The sequence below is a fragment of the Hemicordylus capensis genome, chromosome 2 (assembly GCF_027244095.1).
Source record: "Hemicordylus capensis ecotype Gifberg chromosome 2, rHemCap1.1.pri, whole genome shotgun sequence".
In the NCBI taxonomy this organism is placed as follows: domain Eukaryota; kingdom Metazoa; phylum Chordata; class Lepidosauria; order Squamata; family Cordylidae; genus Hemicordylus; species Hemicordylus capensis.
Window position 1 is genome coordinate 262,832,153 of NC_069658.1, and position 20,442 is coordinate 262,852,594.

Here is a 20,442-nt window from a genome sequence, read left to right on the forward strand (position 1 = left end):
TTTTAATTTGCATTACTGGAATTAATGGACTTTTGCACGATATTCTAATTTTCCGAGTTTCACCTGTAGCCTTCCCCTGCAGTTCAAAGAAGAATATTTCCAACAGTGTTGTGCCATATCATTATTCTGAATGCCTACATCACAGTCCTTGCCCTATGGGTCCTTTTCTGTAATACCAGAAGTTGTAAGGATGTGTATGTTTTCCTTGGAAAGTTCCTGCCCTCTTGTTCTTACTTTGGTCACTTAATTCAGATCTGCAAACACATACAACTATAATCCTTAATTTGGAAACAAATTCTTGGAAAACCTCATCTTTCTTCAGCCAGCAGATATACAACTTGTTTGTCTGACTTATCTGCACACCTGTTGCTGGAGATTCATCCACACCCTCTTCCTTTTCTTGCAGTTCTGACAATAAGGAGTCTAGAGAAAAGCAAAGGAGTGGGACATAAGGTTCCTGATTCCATGCTGCTTGGTTCACATTATCCTATTTGGGTAACAAATACTGGAGAAAGAAGCTGAAAGGCTGGGAGAGAGAGAGGAGGCCCAGAATCATTATTAGGTGGTCTAAAATCCTTTCCGTTAAAAGCTCCTGCAATACTAGGGTACCTAAATTCTACAGTCTTCATACATTTGCAAATTAGTAAGATCCAGTTATAGACTCACTGCTGTAGGGCTTGCTTCTCCAATTGCCAATCTATGTTCCTTCCTTGCATGCAAAGTATGTGCTCTACCAATAAGACATGGCCTCTCTTCTTTATCACTTTTGATGAGAATATTTAATATGGATTGTCTTTTCACAGCTGATATACTGTATATCAATTCCTTGGAGGAAGGGTGGGATCAAAATGTAATAATCATTTCTTGCCAAAACTACTACCAGCTTTAGGAGTCAGGATATTAGGCAAAAGATTTGTCTAAACGTGCACATCTCTCTAAACATAATCTGGGCATCAAGGAGGGGAAACCAGTTTGGACCCTTCTTACCTACTTTAAGAGTTTATGTAATTTCACTCGTTCCAAAAATTATGCTGATGTAGTCAAAACTAATCAAACTTCTTACTCCTACAGACATTTCCCATCTCTTATACAAGCAATGTTCATCATGTGTGTCTACTCATGAATTCAAACTCATGAATTCAATGAGACTTAGACCCATATAAGTGTGTAAAAGATTGCAGCCTTAAATATACAGTCTTTCCAGAGATCTTTACTGTTTAATCTTGATATCCAACTATAGGAGATAGCAAGGGGGCACTCTTCATATTTCTTACCAACTCCTTTCCATGTACCTTCACACACCCACACCTCCTATTCTTTTTTCCCCATGATTAAAAAAAAAAGTACAGGCATTCTGCAGAAGGGAGGTATACACCTGGGTGGATACTCAGGAAATAAGGAGGTTGTAGTGTTCAAAGAAAGAAATGGCCAGGACATGCCAGAGAGTTTTAAAAGATGCTACAGAAGAGATATACAGAAATGCTGAAGCATCAGGACTTGGTTAATTTTCCTTTACCTTTGAATTTCTTCAGGAGTTTTGCTAGGGAAATGTTGTTCTTAGCAAATGTACTCAGTTTCTTATTTAGGTCTGGAGGAATCTCCAGAGGCAGAGGAACCTTTCTCTTCTTACACCTAGCAAGGAGAACACTCAAACTGAAATGATTCTTATATGCATTCTGAAGCTAGAGAATTTTCAGCCTGGGAGCATACACAGCATATGAGATGGAAGTTCCACAAACTTCCATTGCTGTGGCAAATCAAAATGCTTCCTCATATCCAACACTGTTTAGTATGTTTGACTCTGAATGGGGGGGTTCAAATTCCCAGCTGAGCCATGAAACTCACCAAGTGCCTAGGTCACTCTCTCTCACTCTAACCTATCTCATAAGGTGGCATGAGGAAAAGAGGCGTCATCCCATCATACATGCCATCTTAAGTTCCTTGGAGGAAAGGTGGGATATGCACATGGGCTATGATTAATGCTTTTGCTTGGCCTTCCTGCCTCTTCTATCAAATCTCATTTTCTCTGCCTAGAAGTTGTCAGCTCCTCTAAATTGTTGTCCTCATCACTATGACCATGTTAGCTGACTTTTTTGCTCTCTGCACTGGTGCCCTCTTTCTTATTGTATTCCTTTTACATTTCTTCTATTAACTTGCTCCCACTTATCTATCGCCTATTCTGTCTATCCAAACCCCAACATTCCAAGATGCCTTCTCTCTCACTTGCTGCCTGTCTCCAACTCTCTCCCTCCCAAGTCCCAAAACCTATCAGGCTCTTTCCGCAGGTGTAATTCAACAGTTATCTAAAAGCTTTTCAGTGGAGCCAGTTCACACATTCAGCTGTGAGTTATGTGTTCAGTAATCAAGCAGCACACAGGCATGTGTGAATCCACCTCAGTCCATTTGTAAAGAGGAGCAGGAAAGAACCACGTACCTGCTCAGGATATTCTTGACATTCTGAAGGGGGCAAGAAAGAAGAGGAAACTGAGTTCCCATTATCAGCACAGAAAGTACACTCATATCTTTATGGGCTAATATTACGTCATGGTGATTCTACTTCCTTTGCCTAGTCTTAAGAACACTGAGTGACCATATTAATGATTCATCCAACCATATTAGTATTCTGTTGAGCAGAGTCATGGTACTGGTGGCTTGCATGCACAAAGCTATGCTGATATCCTATGGCTGGCAAGTACAAAGCACCTTCTGGCTTTAGTCTGCCCTATTTGTAACATAAAGCTAGATTATTAACTTTTGAATTGCTCACCCCAAAGGCTGTCCTGTGGACAGCCCTTTGATCTGCAGCAATTATCAGATAAAAATGCTGATCTCCTCATTAAAAAAACAACCACACACACACACACACACACACACACACACACAACTTTGCCTATATGTCAAGCCTGGACCAGATTTTTTTCCAGCCAGTCATCTCCACACAAGCTCACCTCAGCTTTCATGGGGAATGTGCAAATGTGTCAGTTATCTGGTCTCTTGAGCCACCAAGTTGCCTGTAGAAGGCTTCACAGAGCCCATCCAGGGCCATATCACATCAGAGGCATGCTAATGCTTTCATCTTCAGACATAAGTGTGCAACACCATGTATCCCTCTGTGCTGGCAGAGGGAGCCTAGCATGCAGGCCTGGGCATTTCTGCAGCTGCTGGGTTCCTCTTTATCACGCTGCTATACTAAAACCAGAAGGCAGAGGTTAACGGAGATCAGCATTCCCATCATGCTGAGTACTGTAAACTGGGTGCAATATTACCCCTCCTCTAACTGAGCAAGAAGCACCTTTTCAAAGTGGTGAATGTGACTCTCTTATATTTAGTAGGGGTATAGCCACTGTCCCAATTCAGTCCATCCATCTTTCCAGGGACTGTTGCTGGTGTCTCCTCTATCTTGGGGCTGGCTGGGTTTAAAGACTGTGAGGCTTTTTATTACACCTTTTGCTATTTAAACTGCTTTGAGAACTTTTTTCTGGTTGAAAAGTGGTGTGTGTGTATGTATACATACATATAAATAATATTGAGAGTTTAATTGCACTATCGTTAAGACGATGCAGTGGTTCAGGTACTCTGTTGCACAGCCACTTGAACACTCTCAGGCAATATTCATCCAGCAGTAAAGGTAATCAGGAGGCTTTACATTTAGTTAACCTTTTAAAACTGCAGTTACTGAAAGCCTAAGAGCTCTCAAGAGAGGCTTGTCCCCAATGGAGCACAATAGGAGAATATAAAATTGCGGGTAGAATAAAGAACAATACATTTTTCTCTTATAATACAGGGCAAGAAAATACTTTCCCCACACAACAGATAATTTACTTAAGGAGTTTACTCTGAGAAGTTATAGAATAGATATGACTTGTTTAGGAAAGGATTAGATCATTCATGGAGGATAGCCTCTGAGAATTCAAGACTACTGAACATGTGCTGCTTTTATTTTAAACTTGCCACCATTTGGCTGATCCTTCACTATTTGGCCAGCACATTTTCAAACTTATTGCTGCAATCCATGAGGTCTAGAAACTTAAATTGCTTGTTTTAGTGAAAAGAAGCATTATTTTTTTAACTGCAGTTTATACCAACATGAATGACAGTATGACAATATTATTCAGAATGTTATTTCCCATATTGTAATACAACTTTCAAAAGTAAACCCACTATTAATATTTGGACCTTAAATAGTACCAAGTAAAGCAAAAGTGTGTAAGTTATCTTATGTTTTCTCATTCTTTGAACACAAGTGTTCTAACAATAATTATTCAAATATACCTTGGGGAATGCTTCCAACAAACGGGGCCTTGTTGCTCAGTCCTAGTCTTTATAATCTATGAATTCTGTTGTCACTGCTGAATCTAGGATTTCCAGGCCCACTCAGTTTACCCATTACTTGTTCTTAGCCAAAATTTCTTTGAAAAAAAAAAATTGCTCTCACCTGCAAGAATGCACTTGCTGGCTGTTTGCACTGTTCCTCCATCTCACTGATCAGGTCTCCCAGAACAGAAATCTCTTCAGTGAATTTAGTGTCATTTTCCTTCTGCCCTTTCTTAATCTCCTGCTCCAGCTCATTCAATTGGCTCTGAAGGAGCTGCTTTCCTTCCTCAAGAAACTGATGCAGCAGTTCAAATTCAGAGGCTATCTTCTTCCTTTCAACATCTAGCTTTTCCTACAATTAAAAGACCAAAGCAGGAAGATGCAAGTATTAACAACACAATTCCATGAACCTGCATGTGCATGAGAAACACAGTAAAGTTCTGAAGTGGTAGAATGGATAACACTACTTAATATTAAAGGCAATGGATTTTAAAAAATGTTTTTCCATGTAGTAATAACAACAATTTACATACCACCTTTCAACAAATAAGTGTTCAAAGAGGTGTACATTAAAAAAGATTGCAAATAAAAAGATGGTTCCCTATCTCCAAAGAGCTTAAAATCTAAAAAGAAACACAAGGTAAACAGTGGAGAAATGCTACACTGAGGTTGAATAGGAACAGTTGCTCTCCCCCTGCTAAATATAAGAGGACCACTACTGGAAGTGTGTAAGAAATTAGATACTTCGGAATTCTTCCTTCACATGTGGGGAATGGAGCTCAGAAGTCTTCAGAAGACTAGGTTCTATGCCTTGTGTTTGGCTTGTTTTGTTCCTCCAAGACTCGTGAAGCACACACAGACAAGAAATGAAGAGTTAACAGTATTTATTCTCACCCAAATCCTGATAGTATTCAGTAGGCAGAAGCAAGAAACAATTCTGAATTCAATCAGTATACCTCAATCATTTAACAGAGTTTTTTTTCTTATGGTTAAAAAACCGAATGTTAATGGTTTGTTATTTTTATAATACATTTTCCTGTTTCTCGCAGTTGCACGTTGTGGTTGCTTCTCTGTCCAAACCTCCTGCGCTCCTTCCTCTTCTTTTCCCTCCCTCCTAAATCATTCAACAGCTTCTTTCTTATACTCGATTAAGGAGTCACCCTCACAACCCTGCTTCCCCCTTCTTCCTAACAATGATTGGTCAGAAGAATCCACACCACGGATGACCTATAACCCAATTTGTCACCCCTTTTGGCATATTGACCCATTGGTCAATTCTTGAATGCGCATAAATGAAACCTACCAAAACTGCATCATAGGTGTTTTGATCGAAACTCATACAAACATTGTGGTTTGAGCATGTTCTGTCCTAATGCCTCTGAAGTAAAATCTAGACTAAATTGGGGAAGCATCCTGTTGTGTCACTCAAAACATCATCGTTTGACATTTCAATCTGAAAAGGCACCTCATGACAGCTTGGAAACATGCGTGGGCATAGCATTAGTGATGTGCATGGAACCGCGGAGCTGCGGTCCGGCACTGGAGTGAGGGTTCCTTTAAAGGCGGGGGGAGGGTGTACTTACCCCTCCTGCCGCTTTCCCCCCTCCGGTGCACCTTTTTTAGTTAGCAGTTGGGGCGACAGGATACCTCCCTGCCGCCCCTTCCCCCGCTCGGCTGCAAAAGGCTTCAGGTAGCCTTTTGTGCGTGCGCACATCGTGCGTCACATCTCCACGATATGTATGTGTGTGTGTGTGGCCACGCGCCGAGCAGGGGAAGCCGAGCGGGGGAAGGGAGCGGGGGAAGGGGCGGCAGGGAGGTATCCTGCCGCCCCAATTGCTAACTAAAAAAGGTGTGCCGGAGGGGGAAAAGCGGCAGGAGGGCTACGTACACCCTCCCCCCACCCTTAAAGGAACCCCCACCCCAGTCCGCCCGAACCCTGAACTGCCCATGTCCAGACCGGTCCTGAGGCCTGTAGAATGGCCTCCGGACCGGTCCATGCACATCACTACATAACATACCTGTCATCTCAGGCCCAAAAAGCCTGACTCTCCCAAAACCAATGGCAAGCACATTGGTCAACTTGGCCATAGAAAAAGAAAATGCCCTGTCCTTTGTCTAACAAGTGTCTCTCAGCCCAGTCATAATGTCTGCATAGGGCTAATAAACACAAGAGTCTGACATGCCATGAGCAAGTGATCACACAGGGCCAGAACTCAATCTGAAAAGTTTGGGGAAACGCAGGCAGATTATTACACATCTCCTACTCTGGTAGAGGTCACCCACTGACTCCCAAAGTTCCTCCTTCCCAAGGTCTGTGTTGGATAACTGAAAGAAGTACCTACCAGACACTCCTCTGCTGTTTTTTCACTAGCCTGTTGAAGCTCCTGGAGCTTTTCTCTCTCTTGCTTAAGACTCTGTGATTGGCTCTGGATTTGTTCCTGGAGGAAAAAAGGAATGACTTTGTTTAGACAGAATAATATTCCGTTTCTTTTCATTGGGGCAGCCTTCCTATGCGGAACTGGACTGAGTCTCTGCAGGCAGGGTCACGCCGATGAATATGACGCATATTTATATCCCGCTTTTCAACAAAAGGTTCCCAACGCAGTTTAAAGGTAAAGTGTGCTGCCAAGTCAGTGTCTACTCCTGGCAACCACAGAGCCCTGTGGTTTTCTTTGGTAGAATACAGGAGGGGTTTACCATTGCCATCTCCCACATGGTATGAGATGATGCCTTTCAGCATCTTTCTATATCACTGCTGCCCAATATAGGTGTTTCCCATAGTTTGGGAAGCATACCAGCAGGGATTCGAACTGGCAGCCTCTGGCTTGCTAATCAAGTCATTTATATAGACATTAATAAATACATAAAATAGCTCCCTGTCTACTGGCATCTGGTGTCCGCCAATTCATCCTGCTTATTTTGGGGTGGGCCTTTGACCCCCATCTCTTGAAATGTTTCCTGGCTCAGGCGTGTCCCCTTGCCATCTGGGCATGCTGGAGTCCTCTCCCTCAGTATCTGGGCGTTGCTTTGGCCATCTGGGTCATGGGTCCTTCTGTCTCCTGCAGTGCCCCTTGGCTCCAGCACAAGCTTCTCTCTCCTTGTTCTGGCAGTGCCAGTTCATAGTTGCTTTGTGCTTCTGGCAAACGCCCTCGGCCACACTTCGCCTGTACTCCTTGACTGTGCATTTTTAACCCTTATCTCTACTTGCAGCCTGTCACGCTAACTGCTGTAATTTGGCATTAGCAAGCAGGATATGGAAGCCAAGTTTGCTTTCTAAATTCACAACTAAACAGCAAGCCTAGTATGGCCTTAACCAAATGCCTGGCCCAACACGGGCCTAACGGAAGGTGAGGCAGTCGTCTCAGGCATAGGTGCAAGGAGGGGTGCAGGGAACGACAAGTGTCAGCCCCACACCACCATGGGCACCACCCCACTGGCCTCCTGCTACCACTGCCCTTCCTCTGGGGCATGCTGTTCCTTGCGTGCTGTTGGGGGGGGGGGCCTTGCTGTTCCTTGCATGCCTCTTCTTTCTCTCTTCTCCCTCATCAACACTGGGTACATAAGAACATAAGAACAGCCCTGCTGGATCAGGCCCAAGGCCCATCTAGTCCAGCATCCTGTTTCGCACAGTGGCCCACCAGATGCCGCTGGAAGCCTCAGACAGGAGTTGAGGGCGTGCCCTCTCTCCTGCCATTACTCCCCCGCAACTGGTACTCAGAGGCACCCCGCCCCGGGGCTGGAGGTGGCCCACAGCCCTCCGACTAGTAGCCATTGATAGACCTCTCCTCCATGAAGTCATCCAAACCCCTCTTAAAGCTATCCAGGTTGTTGGCTGTCACCACATCCTGTGGCAGAGAGTTCCACAAGTGGATCACGCGTTGTGTGAAAAAGTACTTCCGTTTGTTGGTCCTAGACCTCCTGGCAATCAATTTCATGGAGTGACCCCTGGTTCTAGTGTTGTGTGAGAGGGAAAAGAATCTCTTTCTCTCCACTTTCTCCATGCCATGCATGATTTTATAGACCTCTATCATGTCTCCCCGCAGTCGTCTTTTTTCTAAACTAAAAAGCCCCAGGTGTTGTAGTCTTGCCTCATAAGAAAGGTGCTCTAGGCCCCTGATCATCTTGGTTGCCCTCTTCTGTACCTTCTCCAGTTCAACAATGTCCTTTTTAAGATGTGGTGACCAGAATTGTACGCAGTACTCCAAGTGTGGTCGCACCATAGATTTGTATAAGGGCATTATAATGTTAGCCGTTTTATTTTCAATCCCCTTTCTAATAATAATGGGTAGAAATGTCCCAGCCATCACTGCCTGGTGGCATACTCTGAGAGCACTCATGTGCTGTTGCTGCCTCCACAGAATGACCTGAGAATGCTGAGCACCCGCCCACAGATAGGGAAGGGCATCATATTGTCCTTCGCCTCAGGTAGCAAAATGTCTGAGACCACCACTGCCTTTCTTTGTGCATCCAGTTGTAGGGTGGGTTGCTATTCCAATACATTGGCTGAAATCCTGACTAAATTACTCAGTGGAAATCCCATAGAAATTAATAGCACAAGTAACTTGTTGGTTTTGGAAATCCTATTAAAAATAGCACCGACAAAGAAGCACAAAGCACCCACTGAAACAAATTAAAACTAGTGTCTGTTATTATTACAGTAGTTTAACAACTTATTTGTTAGCTGCCCCATAACAAATTCTTCTCTGAGGAGCTTGCAACACAACAGTAAAAACATCAAATTAAAACACATAACACAAAACAAATTACAACATAAAATAGAAAATATGATACAAAACATTTAGAAACTTTTCAAAAGAAATCTAAAAGAACAAAGTGATGATGCCAGGTGAGCCTCACTGGGGAGGCTATTCCACAGACAGAGTGCCACCACCAAAAAGGCCTTTTCTCTAGTAGCCACCCGCCTAACCTTATTTGGCAGGGACACTTGGAGCAGGGCCTCAGAAGAAGATCTTAAGGTCCAAGTCGGGACCTAAGGGGCAAGACACTCTCTCAGGGAGCCTGGTCCCATGCCATTTAGGGTTTTAAAGTTTAAAACCAGCACTTTGAATTTGGCCCAGAAATGGGCTGGGAGCCAGTGCGGCTGACAGGTGTGGTATGATCAAAATGCCCAGTCCCAGTTAATAATCTTGTGGCCCTATTTTGGACCAACTACAGTTTATGGACTATTTTCAAAGGCCGCACATACAACGCACTGCAGTAATCTGCAAAGTAAACATGTTATTTCTCCCTGAATTCAGATAGCATTCATTATGGTTTTTAATGGTTTAATTAAAATTAATGGTTTTAATGCTGTTTTAAAGTATTGTTTTGAAATTTTTAAAATTGTTGTAATGTGTGTCCCCCCCCCCCTTCTGTCTTAACGAATGTTTTAGTTTGTTTTTATTCTGTTGTAAACCGCCCAGAGATGTAAGTTTGGGGCGGTATAAAAATGTTTAAATAAATAAATAAATAAATAAAATAATTTCACCCAGGCTAAAAGCCTGCTGAAACAGTGTTCATGTGATAGTGGATCATCAGGGATGGGTCCTTTGGTAATCACTTGTAACTTTTTTATTTCAGTGACTCTTTGGCCTGTGCAATGCCCTAGTATTTGGTATCTATTAAGGCAGGTGACTCTCAAGATGCATGCCGCATCCACTTGCCTTTCCCTGCAAGATCCCCACTGCTCATTAAGATCATCAGGAGGCTTTACAGACAGGGCTTCTACCCTGAATCTCCTTCAGAAGAGAGTGTATGTGTTCACACACCAGCCAAACTTACCCCAAAGTCCCTTCAAGATCCTTGGACCCACTCCACACACAAATTGGGCGTTGTCTTGCAAATTCTAGCTTATCTCGCGTTATTTCCGGGTTTTTAAAATGCTGGTTTTAAGCTACTTTTTCTGAAAACGTTGGTGCAAATAGGGAGAGGCACTGGCAGAATCATTATTATGATAAGAGGGATACTGCCTTTGAAATGCAGATGTAGCTTTTTATTACTCTCCCCTCCCCAGTGGCTGGAAGGAAAACACAGAGGCATGCCATATGAACTTGTAAAGACAAAAACAGAGAGCAGAGGGAAGGGGCTGCTTCCCTCAATGCCGCGAGTGTACTTGGAAGTGGCTTCGCTCAACATTTACCCCGCATGAAGTCATGTGCAAGAAACTCCCAGGAGAGGTCCGTCTTCTAGGGTGCTACCAATTCATCTGGTGGCACGCTGGGATCAGGCTTCCTCAGTTGGCCTTAGGCAGTGGCACATGTTCCCCATGAGTATAAAAGCCTTACCATATTTGAAGGCCTTCAAAAGAGCCCTAAAGACCCATCTTTTCACCCGGGCTTTTAATAATATTTAATTGGTTTTAAAATGATTTTTATATTAACATTTTAATTGTTTTTAATTTTATGTGAACCACCTTGAGCTATTTTGGGATGGCCAGTATATAAACAAATGGATTAAAAAAATAACACTAACAATATTTTTTAAAGCATCTCCAAGATCTTCCTAAACAACACAAAAGGCAGAGTTACTATAATCTTTTTGCTCACCTGACAAGGTCATTGGGGGCCCTGGGTCACGTGCCAACGCTTAAAGAGGCTTGCTTGGTTCACACATAAATGGAAGAGGACCTTTTTGGTCATTGTATCCAGATTCTGGAATGTTTTTCTGACATTCATTCATTGCCCTCTCTTACTGCCTTCAGTTGTTTTGTTGTTTTGTTTTTTGTCCAAGCTTTCAACTCCTAGAAAGTTGAGCTGTTAGCTCTGCTGCTGTTTCTGTTTGACTGCATTTATGTTTTTATTATTTGTGTTTTATTGCTATAATGATTGTTCTATGACTTTAAAAAAAATTGTACACTGCCTTGGGATATGTTTTTATGAAAGGGTGTGTGTGTGTGTGTGTGTGTGTGTGTGTGAGAGAGAGAGAGAGAGAGAGAGAGAGAGAGAGAGAGAAAGAGAGAGAGAGAGAGAGAATTTATTGCTGATTGACAAAGAGTTTGTTAATCAACAATACATTTATAAAATTCCTTTTGATTAACAGCATCCTTCTGAGATTTAGAAAATACTTTTATGGAGTTCTGTTTGCAACTTTAAAAATTCTCCCTCCCTTTCTCTCTATGCACACACACACCAATGAATAAATAAATAAAATTACTGTTTGGGGTAAATGGGAACAGTTGGCATGTATGATGCCAAGTACCGCGGCTTGGGTCCAGGGTACTTAAGAGAGTGCCTTCTTTGTCATGAACCCTGTCACCTATTAAGAACATATGGAGAGGCCCGGTTACGGTTGTCATCGGTTCATTTGATGGCAATTCAGGACCAGGCCTTCTCTGTGGCTGCCCCAGGGCTTTGGAATATGCTCTCTGTCAACATAAGAGCATCTCCATCTCTGATTGCTTTTAGGAAGACCCTCAAGACACACCTGTTCTCTCAGGTTTTAAACTGTTTAATTTGGTTTTATCTTATGAGATTGTTTTTGTTTTGTGAAATTTTAAATATTTTTACTCTGTTTTATATTTGTTATGTTTTAAATTTTGTACACTGCCTAGAGATGCACATATCAGTTGGTATAAAAATGATAAATAAATAATACATGAAACTACCTACTTCTGCCAGAAATTAACTGTGCAGCATTGGGCAAGTGACAATGGCCTCCTTTATAGGTTGATCAAGTGACCAAATGAAACATTGGGACTGGATAAGCAGAACTTATCTTGCTTTCGGAAAGCTTTTCCAACATCAGTGTTGTGGGAAAAACCTCTAGAATCTAGCCTTCCTGTTTGATTCAGCCACTGGCTTTCATCCTCCTATTGTGGATAGGGAATCGGGTGTCTTGCCAGAACCAAAGAGGATTAGGCTCAATTCTCGCCGATATACTTGCTGTCCAACTGAATGGAGTCAAACAACAAGGGTGCGTTGCTCAAAAAAGTTTTTATTTCATGTCATAAAAGGCACGAGTATCATCAGAGAACATCTGGCTGATACTGCGCGCCCGAGCCATGCAGTTGGCTCATTTTTATAGGTCTCAAACATACAAGCATATCAACAAAGCGATTAATACACGTTATTAGTTATTAAACTTACATATTTCAGAGGTGTCATCTACAGCCTGAGAAGATGAGTTACTACCTGGCTTTTATGACAACTATGGCATCTCTTCGTACCAGCAAAACCCTCTTTCTGCTGACTGAGGAATTTAGCTAATGGCCTGTGTTTGACCACTCCTGGTACCTGTTATCTCTGGTGGGCTTCTCAACCCACATTCTTGAAAGGGGGCCTCCCGCTCTTGACTTTGGCCTCTGTTACCGAGAGGCTTCTCAACTCTGAATAACCTGCTAGCTTTATATTCCATTAGGGATATGAACCAAACTTTTGAGTTATACTTTGATACACACTTTTATATACTTATTTGTAGGCCTGGATTAAACAATTCGTTATCATCAGTTTGCTCTTTTATCACTTACTGCATAGTTCTTTTCTGTGTGATACATGAACTTAGTTTGGATGCCTCAGAAGTGTGTTCAAAAAGAAGAATATTGTAATGTTAAACATTGTTCTCAGGTGGCTTGGATGCATCTCATTGTTTTTGCAACCATTTTATTTATAAAAGGGCCATTCCAGCCAATCTGGTTTTCTCTCCTTGCCCAAAACCCATTCTGGTTTTCACTCCTTGCCCAAAACCTATTTACCAGCAATGAAAGTTTTCAGCTCTTTGAAAACTTTGAGGTATAATGTTGGTTCTCCAGCAGCAACTACTACTGAATCTTTCAAAAGCAACTGAATTCAGTTTGACACCAAACCATCCCAGAGAGCTTAGCTGCTAGTGCAAAGGCAGCCTGAGCCACTGACAAACTAGTCCTTACCTTGTAGTCCTGGACAGCCTCCTCTAGAGGAAGCACCGTGTGAGTTCTGTGTTCCTTGGATCGGTCACATACCACACAGATGAGGGCTTGGTCATCTTCACAGAAAAGCTTCAGAGGCTCCTGGTGTCTCTCACACCCTCCCTGCTCTCCCGCAGCTTTTGCTGCCTGTAGCTTGAACCGTTTGGCTATTTCAACCATATTTGCTAGTTCCCTATTAGGTCTGAAATCTCTTTTGCAAGCCCCTCTTCGGCAGTGAGGGCAACAGAAACGTCTCCGGGACTTTTCGCAGCATTGAGTGATGCAAACCCGGCAGAAATTGTGCCCACAGTCTATGGAGACAGGGTCTGTGAAGTATTCTAGGCAGATGGAGCAAACTGCTGCCGTTTGGAGGCCTTGCAGAGGATTGTCGGCCGTGTCCATGGCTGCCCGCCGCTGCCTGCAGCCACTGTGCAAGGCAGAAACCAAGTTTGGGGTGTCAGCCTGCAAGTGGATAGGAGCAATGGATGCGGTTTCCGTGGCTAAACTCATTCTGATTGGTTGATTTCCCGCGAGGAGCCTGGAGGAGCCGTAACTCTTTCACGGGGGTTGCTCCCTCAATTAGAAGAGTTGCCAGATCAGAATGTCCAGAGTGCAGATAAGTGGCGACGCACCGTGAGGTCATAGAACGCGCGCAAGCAAAGAGAAGCCTGAGCCTCGGGGGAGGAAAACAGGAGAGAGAAGTCGGGTGCTGGTGTCTGTTGGAGACGGGATGGGTTGTGGGGGGCGACAGTTGAGGAGCAGAAGCTAGAAAGAAAGATGAAAGGGAAGCAGATGGAGAAGGAAGCATCAGAAAGAAGATGGAATTGCAATTTTAAAATTTTAATGTGTGTTTTCATCTATTGTAATTTTTATAATCTGTTTTTATGAATTTTAAATGGTTTTATTTTATATTATGTTTTAATCTGTACACCGCCTAGAGATTTCTATACTAGGCGGCATAGAAATGCAGTAAATAAATAAAGAATAAATAAAAGTGGACACAAAGCAGTAAAACGAACTGAAAAGAAAAACTGTATAATAAATTCCTCCCTTCTACCCTGCGTTTCTACATAAAATGTACTCAAAGCAGTATACAAATGCAAGGATTAAGCTAACCGTCATTTTAAAAACATCAACGAAATGGTAACACAGCAGACCGAACAGAAGCAGTTAAAACAACAGAAAAGACCACATGCTAAATGTTGATCGGAATAAATAAAACTGTGACAGAAACACAGGTTGTTGCCTTCAGATGCCTAATACACATACAGTATTTACCTTACTCCAAGACTAGATTTTTTTCCTTTAATGTTAGAAAGCAGGGGGTGGTCTTAAATTCAGAGTCTTCTTCCTTTCAGGTAAATACAATAGAACTTGTATTATTTAAGGGAGTCGTCTTAAATTCAGAGTCAGCTTCAGTTTGGGGTAAATATGGTACAAGTTTATGTGTGAATGATGTATCTGCATTCATTTTTATTTATTTATTTATTTAATTTATATCCTGCCCAGACTTACATCTCTGGGCAGCTAACAACAATTAAAACACATATAAAAGTTAAAACAGTTAAACATATAACACATATAAAAGTTAAAACAATATAGCAATTTAAAAACCATAGAATTAACAATACTTTAAAATTTAAAACCTGAGACGGCTTGGGTAAAAAAATGGGTTTTCAGGTGTTTTTTGAAAATTGCCAAGGATGGGGAGGATCGTAACTCAGCAGGGAGCACATTCCACAATCTCAGGCAGCAGCCAAGAAGGCCCATCTCTGTGTGACCACCAAACTAGTTGGCGGTAACTGGAGATGGACCTCCTCAGATGACCTCAGTGGGTGGTGGGGTTCCTAGCGAAGAAGACGCTCTCTTAAATACCCAGGGCCGTTTAGGGCTTTGTAAGTTATAACTAGCACTTCACATTTTGTCTGGAAACCTATTGGCAGCCAGTGTAACTCCATCAGCAAAGGAGTAATGTGGTCTCTCCGAGATGACCCAGAGAACAACCTGGCTGCCGCATTCTGAACCAACTGAAGTTTCCGGACTACGTACAAAGGCAGCCCCACATAGAGTGCATTACAGAAGTCAAATCTGGAGGTTAACAACAAATGTACCACTGTTTTAAGGTCATTGATCTCAAGAAACGGACGCAGCTGGCGTATCAGCCGGACCTGATAGAAAGCACCCCTGAGAAACCAGGGAGAGGTGTGAATCTAGAAGTACTCTCAGACTGCAAACCTGTTCCTTTTGGGGAAGTATGACCCCATCTAGAACAGGTAGATCAAAATAATATCTGGAGTTCTGACCCCACACAATAAGTACCTTAAGTGTCAGTCCAGGTCCAGTGGTCCCTTTATTCTCCCCACCCTCCCTCGTCTCTGTGTGGAATTAGTTTTGTTCTGGGTGGCAGTATCAAGGCAGTGTATGTGCACCTGAATTCAGAATGTGGCCTTCCTGATTCAACCTGAGTGGGATCTAAAATGAAATGAGCGGACATCTAAAAACTTGTGAACACACGCACATGCCTTAGAGGGAACACTGTACAGGTCCCTCAAATGCATGGTACAGATAGGAAGTATACTGCTGTACCGTCTTTCAACATAACATGTGAATAACTGTACCTGTATACAGATCTGAACCTAGCCCTATTCAGATGTTTAGTTTAAAATCCTCTAAACACACTTACAGGTGCCAAAGCAGATGCAACCAGCTTCAGGACCTACCTGTACGTGTGTTCAGAGGATTTTCAGCAAAATATCCAAATATAGCTCCTGTGTCCATGAGTATTGATATGTTAATAGGGCTAGATTATACGGATGTTCAACCTTTTGAACAGGGCTATCTATATATTTAATTCTCTTGGGACCATGCATGCCCAGGATTTCTGGCAGAATTCTCGTGACACGCTGTGAGAGTTCGGGACTGAGGGAAACGTTGGTTGGGGGTTGGAGGAGCCCAGAGGAGGAGGCCGGGGGGGGGGGCACTCTGGCGGCTGGGGGCGGCTAGCAAGGGTGGTGATGTAGAATTATGCTAGCTTTGTGATAGTAGTGATGCATAAAGTACTTGGCTAACTTGCAAGTTTATAAAGATCCAGAAACAAGAAACAATATATTAATTTGTAATAGCTCATTTCTGTAACCTTACGGGGCCATGTGATTTTGACAAATTAAGAAACTTAGGTAGTACGTGCAAACAGTATGTATGGAAGAATGCATGAGTGAGCAACATCAAGTGTGCCCCAGCCCCACTCCCTCTCGAACACAAACAATGTTGGGAAAGACGCCAAAGGCCTGAAGAATCGGTGAAAACCGGGGAGAACTGCCAAAGACATTGTAAAGGGGAAAGAACTGGGAATAGAACAAAAAGATAAGAGGAGTACATCTTGTGATCACGGAAATGGAAGTGGACTGCAGATGTACCAGCCGGAGTGGAAACATCCCTTTATAAGTCAGGCAGGAAACCAGAAGACCCCTGAGAAGCATCACCACCCAGTGCGAGGCCTCCACGCTTCTTCCAACACCCCTTTCAAAGACTGATCATCTTTGGAGTGGGGCTGGTGAGTGTGTGTGTGTGTGTGTGTGTGAATTAGGAGCTAGCTTGCTGTTTAACTGACTATAATAAACATGAATCATTGACTGACTAAAACCAGCTGGTGTCTGTGTCCGTTTTCCTGGGGCTGCCCTGTTGTTGGGCCGTGCAGTGCTAGAGGACTTAGAGTAAATAAAGGGTCCTACAGTGAGAGGAGAGGAGGCGGCTGGCAGCTGAGCAGCGCCACCAAGAGGAGCCCGGCTGGGCAGGTGGCGGTGGCGGCAGACTCCCAAAAATGGCCGGGGGCGGGGGGGAGGCTGGCGCAGCAACTGGAGCTGTTGTGGTGGGCATGTGGGCTGGGAGGAGGGAGAGTGGTGGAGGCGGCGGGCCCTGGCAAAGGAGGCAGCCAGCGGGCGAAAATGACTGGGAATAGATTGGGGTGGGGTGGGGGAGCGGCGAGGAGAGACTAGCGGCGCAGATGCTGTGTGCCGGTTCAGCGTTATAATTGTGCTTACTGCTTTTAATCATAAACTAGCCGACCCGCACAGAGCATGTGTGTGCTCTTTGGGGCCGGCTGTTCACCCCTCCCTCCCTCCTGCCCCTCTCTTGCCCCTCCCCTCCCTCCTGCCCCACTCTCTTTTGCCCCTCCCCCTCCCTCCTGCCCCTCTCTCTTGCCCCCTGCCCCTGCCCCACTCTCTCTTGCCCGCCCTCCCCTTCCTCCTGCCCCCTCCTGCCCACTCTCTCTTGCCCTCCCTCCCCTCCCCCCCTCCCAGCGACCAATTCTCCTGAGGTGCGCCTCAGCCAATCAGGCGCTTCCACCGCCCAGCCAATCTGCTGGGCGCTGGGACACACATTCCAAGGCTCATCCAGGAGAATTAAATATACAGATAATGAAGACATTCCTTAGACTCAAGAGCACTCTCTGAGGTCATTCACACAATCAAAAACTATTCTATCCTGGGTGGGGCGCTGTGTGTGCTACCAATTTTCAGTTGTGTGGAAGCAAGGTGAAAGGAAAACCTGGATAGAAGTAATTGTGTGGAAGCTAGGTAGGAGGAAAACCAGGTATTCCACGTGTATGTCCCCCCTCCCCTATCAAGTTCACAATGCCTGGACCAATATGAACCAAATTGGATACAGTTGTAGGGACACACAGGGACACTCAATGGCATTGTTTGTGATGATGTATTCCACCCCAAGTTGGCAGAAGCATGAACATTTGAGGCACAAGTGGGCTAATTTGTGAACTGCTTAACCAATTTGGACCACATTTCAGAGGGACAGCGAAAGGAAAGGAGGCAGATTAGTTCTTACTAGAACAACTTGTTGATTGTGCAAATGACCTCACAGCAACCATACCTGGATAGAACAGTTATTGATTGTATGAATGAGCTCTCTGACAGGGAAAATGGCATAAGACATTCTGTTAATAAAGAAGTAAATATGCTGCTCACCCATAGTTGAAAACTGTGTGTATTACAGATAGAGGCTGTTCTCACACACACCCTAACCCAGGCTAGGGAAGCCCAGCCTGGGTTAGGCTGCATGTGAGAACCGCTGGCTTTGGGCCCAATCCTGGCAGGGCAGTGCCACCTAGCCCAGCTTTAAAGCCTAGCTCTTAGCCGGGGTCAAGGGCTTGAGTGAGTCCTTAACCCTGGGCTCTCCGTTTATCTTTTTGCTTGGGGTAGGTTCAGCCCCAGCAGACACAGAGACAGGTGCCTAGAACACCTGTCTCCTGGGGGAATCCCCCTATGCACTGTGCATGTTCTATGGTGCATTGTGGGATGTTGTGGCCTCCGGAGTTCCATGCTGCACCATGCAGCACAGATCATTTGGGAGTGTGGTCCATGCTCCCAGCAATAGTCAGGTGCTCGTCTGGGGTGGGGGGAGAGCAAGTTGAACCAGCTTCCTGCCCCCACCCTGCATGAATGGCCCTATATCGTCGCTTGGACGAGCTCTCAGATCAGAGTATGAAGACTGTGAGAAAATGTGGACCATGCAGGCCCATTACCAGAAAGGTGGTGAGGCTGAAATAAAGGTGGGTAGGAATAACTACAAAATTGCATTAATATAAATGCAGGAACAGCCAATTATATGTAATGTTATTTAATTTTGTATTACTTCCTACAAAGCAGTTGGGTAGGATACTACCTAAGCCACCTAATGGCGCAGTGGGAAAATGACTTGATTATCAAGCCAGAGGCTGCTGGTTCGAATCCCGACCTATATCGGGCAGCAGGGATATAGGAAGATGCTGAAAGGCATCATCTCATACTGCATGGGAGGAGGCAATGGTAAACCCCTCCTGTATTCTTCCAAAGACAACCACGGGGCTCCGTGGTCACCAGGGGTCGAAACCGACTTGACGGCACACTTTACCTTTAGGATACTACCTGCATGCTTAGCCTTACATCTTTACAAGTGAGAGAGACCAGCGATCCAGGTTGCAATCCCACAAACATCCCTTAGAAGTGTTGCAATCCCATAAACACTTCCTAACCCTCACTGAATTAAATGGGCCTTGCAACTGAGTAAACATATAGAGGCTTGCACTATTATTTTTTAAATGTGCCCCCCTGTGGCTAAATACAGCCCTTGGAGCACTGGTGGCAATTTTGTGGTGTTTGAGGGAATCGGGTGGATCTGCCATTGCAGCTGCTGGGGCTGCCTCCAGCTCTTTCTGGGGCCGCTGCGCTCATCCCTTTCCTCCCCGCCGCTCTAACGGGCAGCTGGTGGCAGTGGCCTCCCTGACTGAGCAGCCCAGGGTAGGCTGCCCTGCCCGCATTGCTGAGCTGGCTGCCATGCGCACACAAGGGCCAGATGAGTGGTCGGCGCAGCACTTGGCTGCCTATGCCCTCCCTATACCACTAGAGGGAGTAGTGATATTTGATGAGGCTATAGAGAGCAGGGCTTCTCAAGCTTGGGGCGCCCAGGTGTTGTTGAACTACAACTCACCATCCCCACCCACAATCATCTGGTTGCTCTACAGACTTTGGCTTTATAAGTACTTGGCCGAAACTGCTCATTTTGTCCAGTTTTTTTTGCTTCTGTGATGATGGCTAGAAACATGACTTTGTTTTTTACCCAAGAACACAGGCTCTTGGAATTCTGCAGCAGCTGCCACATTCCAAAGCTAAAGATAAAGAACAGAGAATCACGGATAACAAGTCAATGAACACAAAACCAAACCCGTGAACAACCTTGGACAGGTTAAAATGTGAAAAATGCAGTATACACATCCAATACTCTGTTCTTCAACCGGGATCTGTGTTTGAGAACACAGGTCTTAATGGTTCTCATACTGCTCCCAATATACCACAAATTGCACAGACAAACTATCACATAGACAGTACCTTTAGTTTTGCAATTGGCAAATTTTTTTTAAAGTAACATGTTTTTTAATAGTGGGGTCCCAGTATTCAGTGGGAGGGAGACAAAAAGAACAGGCTGCATAGCTCCCACAGGGATAAAAACCTTGTGCAACATTTCTCTCGAGAGATCTTTTTGAAAAATCCGAACGAGTCAGCAGATTTCTCAAGCTCTTGGCTTTTCTGGAAAGAAGGTTTTGTTTTGTTGTATTTTGACACATTTTCATTGTTTATGTTGTACTGTTGGTGTATTGTCAGTTTGTTTGATTGATGTGCAGATTATTGGTACTTCTGATGAAGACTATCTCGAAACTGACCTTTACCTAGGAAGTCTGTCAAGTTTCTCATTCGGGA

The 20,442-nt window shown here is 44.1% G+C and overlaps 1 protein-coding gene across 1 annotated transcript in view; it reads right to left on the reverse strand.

Moving 5' to 3' along the window:
- The window catches only part of LOC128343967 (uncharacterized), a 51,337-nt gene extending 37,550 nt beyond the window's left edge, over positions 1 to 13,787 (reverse strand). Inside the window, exons 1-6 of the mRNA XM_053293406.1 lie at positions 13,178 to 13,787; positions 6,657 to 6,752; positions 4,436 to 4,666; positions 2,435 to 2,457; positions 1,517 to 1,632; positions 364 to 423 (exon numbers count right to left, since the gene is read on the reverse strand). Coding sequence (XP_053149381.1) covers positions 364 to 423; positions 1,517 to 1,632; positions 2,435 to 2,457; positions 4,436 to 4,666; positions 6,657 to 6,752; positions 13,178 to 13,705 — 1,054 coding nt within the window. The 5' untranslated portion in view covers positions 13,706 to 13,787. The remainder of the gene's footprint in view (positions 1 to 363; positions 424 to 1,516; positions 1,633 to 2,434; positions 2,458 to 4,435; positions 4,667 to 6,656; positions 6,753 to 13,177) is intronic.
- Positions 13,788 to 20,442: the final 6,655 nt, after the last annotated feature.